Below are 18,393 nucleotides of genomic sequence, written 5' to 3' on the forward strand. Positions count from 1 at the left end.
CACAAACACGTCGTACATTTGTTACTTCTTGGGGGGGAAATCTTCTCTGTTTGGTCTCACTCTGAGGATCGTAGCGTTGGTTTGTCCACAACTTTAGTCCATTCCTAAATATATCACCAACATCTTGCCATTCAGTATATTCATGGTCCCTTGAGGATGAATTATTATAACCTTGGTGACCTCCTGACTTCTCATCTAGCGCCATCACCTTAATTTTTTTAAATTTGTCGCATAAATATGTTTTATGGCCAAATGTCTGCAAAACGGCCTACATGCTCATCAGCATTGCACTTTATGTTCAGTGTTAATTAGTAAATGTTAGCATGCTAACACACTGAACTATAATGGTGAACGTGGTAAATATTACAGATGCATGTTAGCATGCTGTTAGCATTTAGCTCAAAGCAATGCTGTGCTCAGTACAGCCTCAGAGAGCCGTTAGCATGGCCAAGGATTTTAATAAATCTGCAATAATTCACAGGTATAAAATTTTGCCATCCTGGTTTTTCTTTGTGTCCTACAGAAGTTAACATTAAAAACATATTTTAAAAATGTTTCTATTTAATTTCCTGGGACTTTATTTAATTATCATTTGGCTTTTTGACCTCTTCCGTAACACTGATGAACCACTGGATCTTGGACAGGAGCATCACCTCAATATAACAAACAACGCAGAGACACCACAAATTAAATTGCACCAAAAACATTTTTTATTCTATAAAAGAAGAAGGGAGGGAGGGGGAAATAATCACAACTGTACAGGGAGAAACTGACTTTTAAACACCATGAGTCACAGTATCAAAAAGCTCACGTTTTCCTCACTGATCTTTACACATTTGTTCTGTACAAATACAAAAAAGAAAAAATATTATTAATAATTGTATTATTATAATGATAACTGCATTGCACTGGGTAAATATAGTACTGGCCCATAAGTTACTGCATTCAATAGAAAATACCTAAAATTTCTGATTTGCGGAGGAAGTGATTCGTGGTGAGTCGAGGCACACAGACGGACACAGTCAGTGACGTCACCCTCAGACATGACCTCTATCCTGTCAAGGTCTCAGTGGGGATAAAACCCTTGTTGTCTCACTGCCTGTTCACAGATGAACATTCCTGCTTTATACACGAACAGAAGATTTAGAAGAATACCGAGGGGAAAACAAGCTTGCACAAACCGCGAAAAAACCAACAGGAAGCGGGAAAAACACGAACACATGCATCAGTCTCCCTGCAACTAGTCCAACACCAGCGATAAGACTTTGTCCGGGTCATCGTCAACAGGCTCATAAGCGACTGTCCTCAGCGTGACGCCGCAGGTTTTAGTGTGTGTTTGTCTCTGCAATCATGGTCACCAGAGCAGATCAGTGTGCTTGTAAAGCGATGGGCCAGTATCATTTCCATAATGACACACACATGTGCTACGTGGGGTTAAAGTTCCTTGAAATAAAGGGGACTTGGGTTCCATATAAATAATGCAACCAATCCGAGCCAAATTCAAAAGCAAAACATTTGCGGTGTCTCGCAACGCAGACAGATTTGGTTTTATTTTATGTCCTTCTCAGATTTCTGCCTCTATCACAACACAGTGGAGGTGAATGGAGTTTCCTTTGTGGTATTTTGAGGGCTGAAAAACTGCTTTAAATCCTCAGAGGACTGGTGTCATTGGCTCTCTGCTGAAGATATATCCCTGTGAAACCGAGCAGGAAAGTTCAGTCTTGGCCTTAGTAGCAGTAGTTTGACAAACTAATCTTTACTAACAGTCCATAATTTAGCTTCTGGGTCAGATTTCAAGCAAAACATCAGATCAAAACTGGAAAAACATCAAGGCGGCCAAAGAGGTTATAACCCACTTCTTCATAAAACCAGCTGTTATCACATGACAAGTGAGCAAACTCCATCCAGTGTAAACGCGAGTACCTGCACCTCGACTTTGACCAGTCATTTCTGTCATTGCTGTGAGCACGACAATATAAATCCCGTTCACCTTCATTGCACTGTGTCAGAGGCTGAAATCTCACATTTCACTAAAAAACACAAAACTACCGCCGCGGCTAGACGCCATCTTTTTTTGTATTTTCTTCATAATGATAGGAATACGGGACCTGAGCGTTTCCACAGTTTATCAGATCAACCCTGTGCCTTTGCTGAAAGGAATATGTGGAGTCTAAGGAGAGCTGAGGTCCTGCCTGCTGAGCCGGTTTCTGCTCTGTTAGCTTCTGGAGCACGAAGGGTTTCCTCAGAGAGGGATTCTTCAGTCGGTCTGGCAAAAACGCTCGACTGCTTTGGGCTAAACGGGCTAAATCTGCTACTGCACTGGATGGAAAAATCTCTCAGTTTCAACCAAGAGAAATTAACGTTATTCTGTCAGCATTCAACAACAACATATCCCATGAGCCTTTGCAGCTGCCATGCAACAAGTTCTTGTTGGAAGCTAACAAAAAATGTCGCTTACACTTGAATGATTTTGGTCTCGGTGTTAAAATTTTACTCCTTCGATGTCTGAACTTCAAATGGGAGAAAAAGCATTTTCGAATTGTTTTGCACATGTGAAGCTTTGCTGCAATAAAATGGCAAACTGATTTTCTGTTAGGGACTACAGCAACAGGACGAGGTGTTGGACAGGTTGGACATGTTTGTCTCCACCGCTGTGAGTCTGAAGACTGTAAAACCAGAAACCAAATTCATGCCTGTGCAGCCAAAATAACCAAAAACACTGATTTTTATTTTAGTTTCTGAACACACCTGGAGCTCGTGTGTAAAAATGACCCAAACCAGCCAAATCTCACTTTTCACAAAGTTTGATTTTAAATGAGGTCCAGTGCAGAAATATTAAGCTCAGTTCTAATAAATGTAGCCCTAATTAATCATTTTCTTTTTCCTCAGGTTATCAATGTTAAAGGAAACCCACCGTCTCACACACACACGCACACACACACACAGACACACGCATCCAAGCACACATACACACACTCACACGCACACACACGGACATGCTCACCAACGTCACTATAAGAAAACAAGAAGGCTACTCTCCATGCAACAAGTGTGCACAACACAAGTGGGACCATTTTTTAAGAAACTACGAAACAAACGTATTATTAGATTGAAAAAAAGAACACGTGATGAAACACATTTCATCAAACCAACAGAGGAAGAAGAAAAAAAAAGATTTTTTTCACATTATCTAGTCAGTGTTAAAAATAGAAATTCACCCGTTACATTTACTCTGCACTTTTTGATTATATACATTTATGTACATGGATTTATCTTAATTATTTGTCATTGTCCTTAATGTCTTTATCAACAGTTTACAAAAGAAAGAAAATTGCAATCAAATGCATATACTCTTCTAGAAAGATGTGCTTAGTTACTATGTTTTTTTTTTTTAGTTGAAGCAGAGGGGATGTTAAGAGGAATGGGAACATTGTATTGTTCTGCTCTGCACTGCAAAAACAACAAAATCCCTCCAAACAAGTGACTGAATTTAGTTCAGGTTCTTAAGAAGTGATCGTTTTTCCTTATTTTGCACTCGGTTAAACCTGTTTCCAGACTTTTCTTGATACCAATGATAGCATCTTCAAAATCCACAACCAGATTCAGTGACATGGCTCAGACAGGGTTTTGCTTTTTTTGTTTTTTTGCAGTGTGCAGACCAAACAACAATCTGCCCTGTTCATGGCATGCACTCAGCTCGCAGGAAGCCTGCACGTCCATCTCAGCTATCATACCACGAAAAGTCAGGTGCACAACGTTTCGCTCTCGTTTACTAGCTTTTGAAATGACAACAACAGTAACCCCGAATGGCAAACGAGAGCAGCGTCGCAAAAGCAAAGTGTGTCTCGCCTTTTTGTTTTGTGAAAGGGACACGTCAGGATTGTGGAGCGCGAGCTCCGCCGATCACGCCCTCGGCTCGCTGTTTATTCTGAGAGCAGGTTCAGAGCACAGCTGGGTTCAGTGATCAACAGCGCGGGCCTCCACGCGTCCTGACCTCCCTTTAAGGTTCTTGTTACAACCTATGTGAGCTGCATATCAGCAGTGCAACTACCGGCTAGTGCTCTACTACTCAGTTCAGAACAGCGCTTGGAGCGAGGTCTGCGTTATGTTGCATAATCAAGTTCAGTCCAGAATGGGAGCTGAAGAACAGCCCACTTAAGACATGGACACCGTGGGTTAGAGGGCAGGGTCAGGGGATCAGTTCTGTTTCAACTGCCTGAAGGTAGCATGAAGAAGGTGCTGATTTGAGTTCAGCGCGGGCTACAGATCAGGGGCGCTATGTCGAGAAACTAGGGAAAGAGCATAAATATGAGATTCTCTGTTAGAATTTATTGGAGTTAGTTTTTATTTAAGACATTAAGTTCTGTCACAATTAAAAAATCAGTTGAAAGAGAATTGACCCCCCCGCCCCCGAGAGAAATGCTAGTGAGGAGAGCGTTTAGTTTCCCCGTGGTTTAAACCGCAGGCACCCCGGACCCTGACAGCCCGACACAGTGCCTGGTTTCTCCCAGAACCACTGACAGACAGACGGCCTGGACACTGTGACGTCCGCTGGAGCCCTGATGGCTCCACAGGTGTCGTAACGTCAGTGCAAATGCCGTTTTCACTGTCGCTGCTGCAGCTTCTCAAAGCTAACACCACATTTTCAGCAATCGCTCAAATGTGATTCTTCTAAAAGGCTTAAACCTGCGCGCTCTGGAGCGGCCTCTTCATGTTTTGTGCAAAAATTTTAAAAAAAGCAATCCAGCAGCTGTAAAATACAAAAGCCTGCAAAGACTGACAGGCTTCCCTCAACAGTATGGCGTGTTTACGAGGAAATTTAGTCTCCAAATTAAAATGGGAATCTTAAAAAGTTGACAGCTTTAGCTTCTTGGTTTCTAAACACCAGAACAGAAGCTCAACTCTCGCTGCTGTACGAGCCGCGAAACAGGAAGCAATGCGAAAACAAGCCAAGGCTGCAAAGATCAGGCAGTCACGGACAAACCGTGTCTTAATAAGTGGAGGCTCACAGTTGATCTCCGGCCAAACGCCCTCTGTCAGTGGTTCTGGTTTCGCCCTTACAGATTGACTTCAGTTATTAAGGCTCAACGGGCAAGAGGTAAAAGAACAAGTGCCCGGAACACACACTCGTAAAAATCTTAAATTCTGATTATGTGTTTGTCTCAAAACATGCACACACTCGCCCACAGACACACACACACACACATGAACAACGCGCGCAAAAAACACGCACTCAGAAAAGCTCCCCTATTCCCTGCGCGAGAGTTTTACTTGTAATCTCAAACTATTTGTGTCTCCTCAGTCTTTTTCACAGCCTCAGAACACAACAAAAGGATCTGAAATCATTTTCTTTTTTTAAAAGAAAAAAAAAACGGATGCCATTCTGTTAAGAGCGCCAAACCTGGCAAAGAAGAAAGAAAAGCAACAGAACTGAAGGCCTTAATTGATAAAACGACAGCAACACGACGCATAAAAAGCAAATACTGTTATCGAAGAAGAAGAAGAAGGAGAAGAATCAGAAAGGTGTGTGCGGGGGGAGAACACACAAATGACAATAATGTGATTGATACAATGAAAACAAATGAATCTTTATAAAGTTCACAGTCTTGTAGCTCCCTGTACCAGGGGAGGGGGTGGGGTTGGGGCTGCAGATGGGGGGTCGGGATGAATAAACGACTTTTAGATCTAAACCTCAGATGGATGCTTGCCAAAGAGGAAATATACGTTTGACGTCACTGCGGCTGCTGCGAAAAGGCTCGTGCACATACACAAACACTGATATGCACACAGCTGGGAAGCCTTCGCCTTCAAGATCTGGTGAATAATTTATGCAAACGTTCTGGTCACAAATTGATCAAATCCAGCAGAGTTTTGGTTGTTTTGGACCCCTTTCCAAACAGAACCAGGAACTGAGAATCCCTTTCGCACGTTTCCACAACATCTGGAGGGCTGAGCACAGAAAATCATGTTTCTCTGACACAATTTTGCATGTGAAGAAACAGCAGAATCACTGTGTGGATCGTTGTTCAGTATTTAGTTCTGCAGTTCCTGGTCCGTTAGGAACCTTGGATCAGAGCTGGGAATTGAATTTGAACACTTTTTTAGCACCAACTAAAAATGTTTCCAAACTTCTGTTGTGTCATTGCTCCTCAAGTCAAAATGGAAAGGTTTTAAAAAGACAAATTAAAGTTCCTATAAAGGTTCCTGGAAAGTTCCTGTTGTGAAAGGGGGCTATTTGAGACATTTGGAACCGCTTCTTCCAAACATCCACGAAGTTGCAGTCACATGACTTCCCAACTCTGGACTCTAAACAGTTGATATTATTGGAAAGAAGAAAGCAGCTGAAGTGACATCTCGCTTAAGATTCCACTTCTGCTTCGAGTTCAAAGACAATACACACACACACACACACATCTCTCCTCCTCTTCCTCCTCTCCTTTGGATGGATGGATGGATGCATGTGATGGATGGATGAACGTCCCTGCTGATGGATGTCCTTCATCCTTGTCTTGACGTCTTGTGTGACGGGTGGGGCAGAGTTGGAGGATGAGAGGGGGGACTGTTTTGGGGCGGGAGGGTCATTGGGTGGACGGTGATGATGATGATGGTTATGTGTTGAAACACACACAGTAAAAACCTCCTAACCGCCACGGCGCACGCACACAAGCGCAGACACATTCCTGATATTCCCGTGATTTCAACATGAAGAGGAGGAGGAGGAGGAAGGAGGTCTTTTTATCTGCTGATGGGGCTTTAAATCCTGATGTGGGGGACACAGGAAGTAGCAGAGGTTCATGATGGGTGGGGGGCACTGGTACAAGATGTGCTGTGAGGGACTTTGAGATGTCGAGGGGTCGGTTTGTCGGGGAGGTTGATTGGGTGTTGGGGGGGGTGTTGAGAGTTCACATCATGACGTGGCGGCGGCGGTGCAGGGAGAGGTGGTCAGACCGGGAGAAGGAGCGGTCGCACTCGGTGCAGCGGAAAGGTTTGATCCCCGTGTGCTTGCGGAAGTGTCGAGTCAGCTCGTCGGAGCGGGCAAAGCGCCAGGTGCAGCCCTCCCAGGTACAGTGGTAGGGTTTCTCTCCTGGAGGAAGCAGGAGACAAGGAGAAGAGTTAGGGGAGAGGAAAGGATGGGAGGACGCACGAAGAGGAAGCGGAAGGAAGAAGAGGGTCAGGATATTGGTGGAAACAAAAATGCATGAATGATTGACGGGAAAAACTTCCCACGTCTCATGTTGGCTAGTTATTATCCTACATTTCCCAGAATTCCCAACTCAGCTCAATACAACTGGTCTCTGCCTAATTTTTCACAGTATGATTACAGAGTGTTAGTAGAAAATCAGGAATATATGGAGATATAATTTTAGACAAAAGCATTTAGTCAGTTTTTGCTCCACAAACAACAAGATGAGGTTAATTTTATGGCTTTAAAGGACCAAACTCTGGATTTCTTCACCTTTTCCAGATATTCAGCAAATTTCTCTCTAACACAGTGACAAAAAACGTAGCTTTTCACAGCCTTTCCTGCTTTTGTGTTGCAGTAAAATACGCCTCATTACCATGAAATGATGCCATCTTCTTATGGCTCATTTATTCTCAGTTGCTAAAGTGACCTTTTTTTGTGGATGTTTTCAGGAAAAGAAGCTACAGTTTTTGAATGAGAGGACTTGGAAGGCGTAAATTGATAGAAAGAAACCTGAAAAATAATCCACCTGCGACGATTCACACTCACACTGTTTGGTGGTGAGTGAGTCATGACGGAGTTTTTGGAGGTTAACCTGGACTGATTCAGTCGTGTTGTTGCCGTTTTGTTTTGCTCAGGTCTCACCTGTGTGTATCCTCCTGTGGGCTTTGAGGTGGGAGCTCTTGGTGTAAACTTTTTTACAGCCTTCATAGTCACACATGTGGATCCGCCTCCTCTTGATGTCCGGTGAATCTGGATCGACGGGCTCCAAGTCCATAACCGACCTGAGACAGGAGGAAGAGTGAGTGATGCTGATCACTAACACTAACTTTCCTTGAGATCAGCCCAAAAAACAACCCTGTCATTCATATACCAAAGTGATATAAGCCCCAATTTAATATTTATTGCATGGAAATAAATGACAGCATCTTTTGCATGAGAATTGCAAATTAAGATGGAAGATGAGGTTTGAATGTGAGCGTTAAAGCCTGAATATTGTCACTTTTAGCTCATCACAAATGTACTGTTATTGCCGTATATGTCAGCCTATAAGTGCCAAGAAATGGCGGCACAGAGGTAAGTTACTGGTGTTGTTATGACTTCACAAAATGCTCCAGTAAGAATATGTGTGTAGTGAAAAAACAGGAAATCATGTCTACAAGTTAATATTTAAACTGTCAATCTATGTTTAATTTTGCTTTAATGTACGTTGCACTTCCTTCCTGCTGTGGGTCGTCACTGTGCCACTGTCCTCCAGACTAAGTTAATGTGTCTTTACATTAACAAACTGAACCGGATTATCATTTTATGGCCTGTTGTACGACATTCATGTGATGCATCGTTGCACAACAGAGCAACACTTCTGTCATCAGGTTCAGGTTAATACGACAGTGATATTAGGGCCACCGGGGGGCGGCAGAGAGTCAGACTGTGTTAAACACAGCTGCACAACAGCTTCCACTTCAGCATTACTGAATGTCTCTCTCTTGTTCACTCCTTCATGTCCTTCCATTTTTTATTCCTCCAACATAAGAGAGAATGTGACTCAAGCCATCCACTCTTTTCCCTGCAGCTGCCTCTCTCCCTGCTCCCTTTATAATAAACGTATATCATTACACATCTATATTATGTTATTTATACTGCAATGTCAGCGATCGAGTGTCTGTACTGTGACAGTCTGATTCAACAACATTTGTTGAAATTGTTAATCATGATGTGAATGATGTTAATAAAGTTGATTTAAAAACAAAAAATAAAAACTCCCTCTGTCTCTCTCTAGCCATTTTACAGGGAGGTGTGACGGAAAACTGCATTACGAAACCGTGTTTACACCCCAGGTCTGGGACTGCCCTGCCCACCAGCAACACACACACACACATGCACACACACACACACACACACACACACACACACACACACACACACACACACACACACTTCCTCACAAAAAATAAACACCAATACCCACAACACACTTCACTTTGTTTCTATTAAACATTCTTTCTTTATGACTGCTCTTCTCTTTCTCACACACACATCCACACATAAACACACACGCACACACACAAACACAGAGAGAGAGAGAGCAGATTACAGCACTAAGCTAACCGTCAACGCCCACACCCTGAATTTCAGTTACAGTCAGGCGGCCTCGCCCACTGGGTGTGGCAGAAGCTCTGTCCTGATTTACTAATAAACACACTGGACATACACACAGTCACACAAATACACACCCACATATAAGTACGCACACAGTGTGTGTGTGTGTGTGTGTACTTGTAAGAACCTTCACTGGCACACTAACCTTCACTCTGCAGCAAGTAACAACCTGTCAAATGTCCACACCTTCCTTGAGAGGACCAAATGGCCTCAGTTATGAAGTGTGTACTAAACACACATACACACACATGCACACACATGCATAGACGGACACACACATTTGTCCCGCTGTGATGCAGCCAGGGCGTCTCCAGTGTGTTCTGCTGTACAGAGGGTTATATAAGGTTATATAAGTGTCCAGTCAAGGCAGAGCTGCAGTAATGTAATTAGTCAGGAGGCTGCAGGGGAGGGAGGTGATCCACACAAAGACCGCATTTCCCAGAAACCCTGCTGCGCATTAATGCCTCTCTCGCTGGCCCTGCTGACTCCTAACGTGAACTTTATGCTGAGATTACATCACACATAGTTTCTGCTATTTATATCCTGTCAACAGCTTTACAGAAGTCTGATTTATAATGGAGGCTACACACGAAATACTTGCCGGACCATCGCTGTGCCACGATTGGCCGCTGGGACAGCGAGGCCGAATGTCCACATCATACCAAGCTCTAACTCTGGAGTTTTCTTACAAACATGCACCACTGTTGGAATAGTTCAACATTTTTGGAAATACATGCTTATCCGCGTCCTTTCCGAGAGTGAAGATGAGAGAATTTAGCCACTCTCATATCTGGTTGTCATGTACTGAGCTAAAAACAGGCTGTGGTTAGCTTAGCATAAAAGGCTGGACACATGTGGAGGCAGCTAACCTAACAGCACCTCTAAAGCTCATTATGTAACATGTTGTTATACCTGTAGAGGAGCAGAAGTGCAACAATAGCAATGTATGGCTTTAAAGGAAGCTGTGTGGTGACTGATGGCAGCTAGCTGAACAGACGGATGAACCGTTCCACATGAAGAAATCAGTCCAACACGTAACTTAATCTAATTCTTGGAATGATTTAGAATTAAATTTAAGGTCTCACAGATAAGATGAATATCTCATAAAACATCAACAATGCTGCTTTAAACTGGCACTCTTCTTCTTCTGTTCTGTTCCTGATCTGCTGCTAATGTTTGCGTCACATTACTGCCACCCGATGCCCATGTGTGGAACTGCATAAATTGAGAGCTAGAGCTGTCGTCTGTTGTTTGGTAGATACAGACTTTGAGCTTAAAAAAAAATCCACTTAAAACGACTCACATCCAGGCCAACAACTGATGAAATGTTTCAAGCCAGGTTTTAAACACTTTCCAGTCTAATAATAAATTATACGTATTTGTAGAACGGATATAAAGTGGATTGAAGAACTGAGTGTTTTGAGATCAAATCATACTCACCCGGCGTCGAGGCTCTGGGCGCTGAGGGAGGCTGATCCAGACTCTGTCCCGCTCTCTGCATCGCTGTCACTCTGATACTCCACCGGAGACGTTGAACCTGGCTTAATACGAACTGCAGAGAGGACAGGATGGCGGCAGAAGGATGGAGGGAGATGGAGGGAGGGTGACGGACAGCATGAGCGGCCCAGAGAAAGAGATAAATCAGTGAATGAAATTAGGAAATGGAGGAAGCAGAACAGAGGGTGGGAGCAGACAGGAGGGGTGGGGACAGACAGAAGAGAACAGCAGGGGGTTAATAACTTCTTAATCGTGATGCCTGGATTCCAGCAACTTAGCAAGACAAAGGCTCGCTCAGAGTGTGTGTGCACAGTTAGGTGTGGTCTGCAAGGCTGCATTGACGGATGGATCAAATCTGAGGCCAAACCCCCTACGCTGGATTTCTCTGCACGTCTCCTCGTTTCCACTTCTGGAAAATTCGAAACATGTCTTAAGTGTTCTTGTCCGACGAGTCTGTTTCTCTCTTTCCCATTTCAACAACCTTTTCGCAATGTCACAGCAGGAGGAAGGAAATGTGAACAGATGTTAATGAAAAAATATTCTGCAGAACTCAAAGACAATGCTAATTAGCAATTAACTGAAAGACAAATCTCTGGGGGCTATCAGAAGCCCCTGCTGCTTGTCCTCAAGTTTCAGCAAGCTGTTAGAAGCACATTCTGGGGTTTTCACCGCGGAGGATACGGCCTTCAACTTCTTGTTTTTAAATTCTTGATATCTGTAATTGCCCGCGAGGTATTTCCTGTTGAATGCTGGGGACTTAGACATTTAAATTCATCTCACTTCAGCTAATGCACAGAGGGAAGATGACCTGTTGTTGATATTTAAAGCGGCTATAATCAACAGTTTTACCCAAACAGTTGCTCCGATGACTGAATGTATGTGAAAGATGTCACACTGGATCATTTTCTGTTCTCCTCAGTCAGATAATCTGTGTGCGGGTCAGACAGCAGCACTAATTTATTTAGTCTATCGGTACATTACCCCCTCGCTCTCTCCCCACCTCCCTCCCTCATCACTCCTTCTTTTCTTTTCCCCTAAATTCACAATTTGACAATTTCATAGGCCGCTGCTCACCAGAAACAATATCACCAAAGCGGAAAACACGACATGAGCAAACAAAGAACAACTTGTGCATCAAAATAAAAACATAATGAATGAAAACAGAAGTGCAAATTGCTGCCCGACCCCCCTCCTCCCCTCCCCTCCTGCAGGAATGTGGCAGCCATGCTGGTCAAAGTCCACCCAGCCTGCAGAGAGCATGGAGGGGAGGGGCGGATGGAAGGGTGACGCAAGGAATTTGGGTGGAGTATCTGCGTGTGAAGAGGGTCACACACCAAAAGAAGTGCTCTTTGTCTCTGGAGACAATTAAGCCACCCCCTCCATCCATCTCCTCTCGACCCTGCAGCACACTCGACCCCACCCCCACCCCCACCCCACCCAGACCTCCTCCATCTGCGCCTACCTATCCTCCCACACAACAACGGCACATGCACACGACCAGCGAGTGCCAGCTGCCTCCTGCTTGTTCGCTCTGCAGGTACATGAAGAAACGGAGGGTATCAAAGTTAGCATCTTCCTCTCCCCCCCTGCCTGGCTCACATCTTCGCTCTTTGTTTGTGCGCCTCCTCTCAGCACTCCTGGGCGATGAAATGCAGCATAAAAACAAAATTTCAATGTGGCCTATGAGAGCTGCCGGTTCAGGATCCACCTGGCCCCACTCACAAGATTAGATGATATTAGATTACAATAGTTGAGGGAACACTTGAATGATCCCTCTGAGGAAGCAGAGTAAAAGATAACTGTTCTAACTGTAAGCTACTGTATATGTGAGATCATGTTCTTGACCATCTGTTTGGCTTTCTTCGCTGTAAAGGATACAGACCGGCCAGGGTTGCAAATATGATACTGGGAATGTGGGAAAACATTACTTAAAAGAAGTCAGGCGGGGCAGGAAATACAATAAGACGGGTTTAAAACAGGCAGTTAGCTAACCAGAAACCCAAACTGTACTTTTTTTAACATTCATCACTGTTTACAGACCAACTTCTTTACCCTGTTCCCTCGAACTCCATCTGTAGCAATACGGTCATCATATCTGATAGAAAAATGATAATTAGATCTACAAAAATAAGGCCCAACGTGTAATCCAGCATCATCCTTTAAAGAGCAAGTTGAAAATCTTATTTTTGTTGACCTCAAGTGTTGACGTGGAAGTCCCGGGTGTGTCAGGACCGCGTGGCCTCACTGTTAGGTGTGGTTCCAGGTGTGAAACAAGCTGCTGTTCAGCCTGGTATTAAGTCGCTCTTCGGTTCAATGCTGCTGCCACCATTTACTGCTACCACTGGCTGACATTTACAGCCGCTCAAATGAGCAAAGTTGCCAAACAGAGTTATAAAAGCCCAGTGAAATGGTATTAATATACTTCATTGATGTGATATTGTCGTTTTTTTGTGAAACACTGTGATGTGTTAGACATTCTGTAGACTAGATTCTTGTATAAGTCCACACTGCATGGTGTGCATGATATTCCATCCTCCCATAGATCTAGAAAGGAATGTCCCAATGAAAAAAGTACATAGCACTCTTACGCCGTTGGAGATTTCTGAAATGCATGCTGGGAAATTAAGTTAAGTCAAAAGAGCAGTTTGAGAGAGTGAGCAAAAAATGCTAATTACAACACTCCGTGACACAAGAACTCCTGTCACATGAGGTCAGACAGTCTGAGCATCTTCAGGCAAGTTTGAGCGTTGGAGAGTTTCTAGCAGTCAGCGGCTCCCTCGTTCACATTCCTTTAACCACGGCGAACTGAACTGACTGCACTGACGGACTCCGCTGCAGTTTGTCAAATGGGTGGAGGCCTGTTTTGCCAGCTTGCCCGAGCAAATGTCGAGCTTCCCCTCGTGTTTACTCAGGGATGGATTACGGCTCCTTTAACCTCTCCGTTCGCCGTTGCTTAACGCGAATTGACCGGATCGCTCGGGGTGTTTAAGACGTTGCTGACTAATGGCTGCCATGACAACAGCAGGATGAACTCTGACATTAAGATGAATCAGAGGTAAGATATCTGTATCGAACCGCTCTCAAAAGTCAGAGAAGGTCAGGACATTTCAGCAGCCTGCTCAGGTACAAGTTAAAAAATGACGGATTATCAGGTACTCTGCAACCTCGTGTTACTCCACCTACTCGGAAGAAGAACACTATGAGCATTTGATTTACGAGACAGCCAGAGACTTTCCCTGACAAAACATTAGAGGCTGGAATCAGCTGTTGAAACGCTGACAGATGCATTTCAGTCAGGAACATTCTTCCACAACATATGTCACAGTTCTTTCCACCAGTTTCCTCATTTGAGCGGGAATATTAATCATCTGGAACATGGAGAGCTTCTACGATGACAAAGATAGAGAGGCAGGCAGGCGGCAAGCCTAACATACCGCTTAACCACGAACACACACCGTGTCCCTTGAGGGACGCGCCGTGCTCCTCTGAGGCCGAGAGCTCCTCATAAATGACGGCGTGGGCAAGAGTGACACGGAGGAACAACGGCAGGTGTGACAGTCACAAACACAAAGCTAGAAAGGGAAGAGAGGTCTGGCAATATAACAACTAACTAACCATGCCTTTCTTTTCTAACTGATATTGCTTTGCAAAACTTTAAACCCACTCTCTGTGCTAGGCTGGTGACCTGAAACCAGTCCTACCTTGTTGGTAGCTACACAGAACAGCGTCCAATCCATGCTGTGCTGGTTCTAAAGGCCTCAGCGGTACTGAATTAGCAGCACTGGTAGTAGTTCTAATAGCGTGGGAGCAGCACACCAAGGACAAAATTTATGAGACATAACATATAAAGTGAGGCTGAAGTTGTGTCCTGGATCAACTCTCTGCAGAGGAGGATGTGTCATCACTTGTCAGGAGGAGAAATAAAGGTAAAGTCGACAATTATGGGAGCAAATTTGAAAAAAGCAAGGAGGTCCACTCCTTCGCATTACGTGAGTCACTGCTGGTGTTTGGATTCATACAGAAAGTAAAGGAGAAGGTTGCTTGGACTTAGCAGCAGTAACAGGGGGGTAGCAATGTAAGCATGCAATGTTTAGCATGGTTGCATGCTAATGGGCAAATAAGCCAGCCTGGTTGAAGACCTCTGGGTTAACATCTCAGCTAATTCATCATTGGCTGTTTTCACAGTTGGCAAAAAAACGAGCCAATCAGAGCTTTTAAGGCGGGATTAAGAACTGGCTCATCTTCCTGCGCAAGATTGAGAAAAATGCCGACAAGCATGAATGAGATGGATGCTCATGTTTTGTTGTTAGCATATTAGCATGCAATGCTAACATTCACCTCAAGCTATGGCTGAAGCTGACGGGAATAATATTATTTGAAGCCATCGTCACCACTCACCGGATCCTTCTGAGCGCCCATCACTGCCTATGAGCGGCACTGTGATGGCTGCTGTGGCCACGCCGTCAGTGGGCATGGTGGTGTAGACGACAGGCAGCGACTGCACCACCACAGGGATGGTCTGGAGCTGGCCCACCTTGCTGGGCATGCTGACAGAGGGGATTGTGTGGATGACGTGGAGGATCTGCTGGCCCCCGGCACCCTGAGTGGCCAAGATGGAGCCTGGAGAGAGGACCTAGAGGGGCAAGAGGAGTGGAAAATGATCAGTCTAACCCTCCTGAGAAGACAGCTTCCATGTGACACTGGAGGAGGTAGGAGTTCGTAGTTACCATGGAGCCTATCGATTGTACCGCAGAGGGGACCGGTGTGGCAGACAGGCTGGGTTGGGTCACGGCACCGCTGGGCGCAGGGTTGACTGTGGTGCTCGTCGTCGAAGTGGGAAGCGAAGAGGAGCGGGGCTTGTTGAGCGACAGGTCAACGGGTTCGGTCTGGTCCTCGGCGGGGCATGGCTCGGGCGAGGACGGCTCTGTCTTGCACACTGGCGGCTCCGTCTTCACCTTCAGGTCTGTTGGCTGCGAGCAGTCGTCACCTACATCTGCCTGCTGCAGAGGAAGGAAATAAGAGACGAAAAGAAAAGAAGATTACGGATTCAGGATGCATCAGGATAGAAAAGCCCCTAAAAGAGCATTTACATCATGATACCCCTGCTGATGAAATCCTTCAGCTGGTTGGTGACATCAGGACATCCAGCTTTCATAAACTGACTCCTGAACTTCGCAGAGTCAACTCATGTCCTCCACTCAATCAAATATTCTATTCTTAAACGACAGCAAAAACCAAAATCTCACTGGCAGACCGATGTTTTAATTAGACTGATGTAATCACAGTGAAGTAGAGCATGCCAAAAAATACCAGCACATGCTGCGTTATTGTTTGAAAAGCCAGCAGGAGCCACACAATCCAGCAAAGGTGAAATAATTTCATCATTCTCCTCCTGTTGAGATTGATCTGAAGACACACCGCCACAGCAGCAAAGGCCTGTAAACAAATACTCATATGTGCTATGGCGGTGCAAAGGAGGAGGAAGTCCCACTCATTTTCTGCACAGACAGTGTCATGTGAAGTGAAACTCCACCGTCAGTCTTTAGGAAATGTGTAGTTCTTTAGATAAAAAAAAAAAAAAAGAAAGCCTGTGCACATGAAAAAGTTAACCACAACTTTTTGTACAAAACATTAGTTCATGGAGTTCAGTTCTGCTGCAGCTAACTGCCGGCGAAACATAAAGATGGCGCTTTGTCTGATGAAACATTCAGCGGTTCATATTCACATTCTGGGTCATGGTGGATGAATTCATCAACTGCAGCTCAGACTTTTTTAAGAAATGCAAAAACAAAGAACTCCAACTCTCAAAAGCTGGTTTTTGTCCATAACTGCTGCAAAGCCTCATGGGTATTGTAGTATTTAGGGAGCCTTGTACACTGATTGTTTTACACCCTGATTGTTGCAGGTTTTAGAGTCATCAGCTGCAACAAAGTGTTGAAAAATGTCTCAGAAACACAGGAGGAACAATTAAAACTGATGTATAAAACTGATCATAGTGTTAAATTATTTATCTCTGTTGAGGAATATTAAAGATATCTATTAAAATAAAGCTTCCAGTGGAGAAATCCACATCTGAAACCAGATCAACCCTGTGCAGACTGCATATCTGGCGTGAACACATTTTTCAAACCAGTAAGATTGACTATGTTTGCTGGCAAAGTTTCCTTTGAGGAACGGCTTCATCCAGCGTCCGTGCTTTCATATATCTTGCATCAGGCTTTTTCATGTTACGCCCTAGTTTTCTCAACCTCCTCAGGGGATCGGAGCACCCCGCTCGCCTCTACAGCCACCCAGGGCTCAGCTGCCATGTAGCTGGAAAGCACAGGGAACAATGGCTGCTGTGTGGGACACTGGGGGGAGGTGGAGGAGAATGTGAGGGACGGAGAGAGAGAAGGGCTGGACGGGTATAGAGCGAGGCTGGTACTGACTATGAGAGAGAGAGTAAAAAAAAAAAAAAAGCAGAAATGGACTGAGAAAGGGAGCAGCAGCGAGCTTCCAGTCTAGGACATGGCCTCCTTCCAGTTCAGCTGAGCGTAGCTTGGCTCTGGGTGAGGAGGAGAGGGTGGAGACTCCGCTACGCCCTTTTATCGGGTCACACAGTTCAGCTGGAGGTTGGGCTGTGTGACGGCGGACGAAGGCGCAGATATAAAGGTTGGAAAACATCCTCCCGCAGTCAGCTATCATTACATATGCAAATAACAACTTTTAGAGGAGTGTACTGGCGTATTTGCATATCTTAGCGCATTACAGGTCGCTACACGTCACATGTAGCGCACGTTGAGTGATTTCTGGCATTCCAGGCAGCCACTTCTTTTTCTTCACTCTAAGAAAATTTGCTTTTGCAAACATCTGACATCTTTTTTTAGTTCATTGTTCTGACATGTAATGCAGCTACGAGGAGGAATCACTTTCAAACCTGTCCTCGATGGTTTGTCCAAGAACACCCTGAACTGTGATTCCAGTGTGATGCTCATCCTCTCTGTTCTCACTGAACTCGTGACAAAAACAGATAGAACATGCACAGAAACTGGCTGAGGAAAGGAGGAATGAAAGGAGAGAAGAGGAGAGGAAAGGAAAGGAGAGAAGAGGAACAGAAAGGAAAGGAAAGGAAAGGAAAGGAAAGGAAAGGAAAGGAAAGGAAAGGAAAGGACAGGAAAGGAAAGGAAAGGAAAGGAAAGGAAAGCAGAGGCGAGGAAAGGAAAGGAAAGGAAAGCAAAGCAAAGCAAAGCAAAGCAAAGCAAAGGAAAGGAAAGGAAAGGAAAGAAAAGAAAAAGAGAGGAGAGGAGAGGAGAGGAGAGAAGAGGAGAGGAGAGGAGAGGAGAGGAAAGCCAGTGAGAGGAGATGAGAGAGGAAAGAGGAATGGGGAGATCAGCAAGCAAAAGGAAGCAGGGCCCTAACGTGATTATAGACAGACTCAAAAAAAAAAAGAAAACGAAAACCTGAAAAGAAAATGAAGTGTGGAAGAAGTGAGGGAGTGGATGAGGCAGAGGAGAGAGAAAGAGACAGAGAGAGAAACAGAGTGGGTGGGAAAGGCCTAGCGTTGCCATGGAAAC

General features: G+C 44.6%; 1 protein-coding gene across 2 annotated transcripts in view; it reads right to left on the bottom strand.

Moving 5' to 3' along the window:
• Positions 1–687: 687 nt before the first annotated feature.
• The window catches only part of klf8 (Kruppel-like factor 8), a 64,968-nt gene continuing 47,262 nt past the window's right edge, over positions 688–18,393 (bottom strand). The window contains exons 3-7 of one of the 2 annotated variants that reach the window (XM_041952401.1): positions 15,568–15,837; positions 15,239–15,473; positions 10,784–10,895; positions 7,829–7,968; positions 688–7,084 (exon numbers count right to left, since the gene is read on the bottom strand). In XM_041952401.1, the coding sequence (XP_041808335.1) occupies positions 6,903–7,084; positions 7,829–7,968; positions 10,784–10,895; positions 15,239–15,473; positions 15,568–15,837 (939 nt within the window). In that variant the 3' untranslated portion in view covers positions 688–6,902. Of the gene's footprint in view, positions 7,085–7,828; positions 7,969–10,783; positions 10,896–15,238; positions 15,474–15,567; positions 15,841–18,393 lie in introns of both variants that reach the window. The other variant, XM_041952400.1, reaches the window with a different exon arrangement.

This window comes from Chelmon rostratus, chromosome 14 (genome assembly GCF_017976325.1).
Source record: "Chelmon rostratus isolate fCheRos1 chromosome 14, fCheRos1.pri, whole genome shotgun sequence".
In the NCBI taxonomy this organism is placed as follows: domain Eukaryota; kingdom Metazoa; phylum Chordata; class Actinopteri; order Chaetodontiformes; family Chaetodontidae; genus Chelmon; species Chelmon rostratus.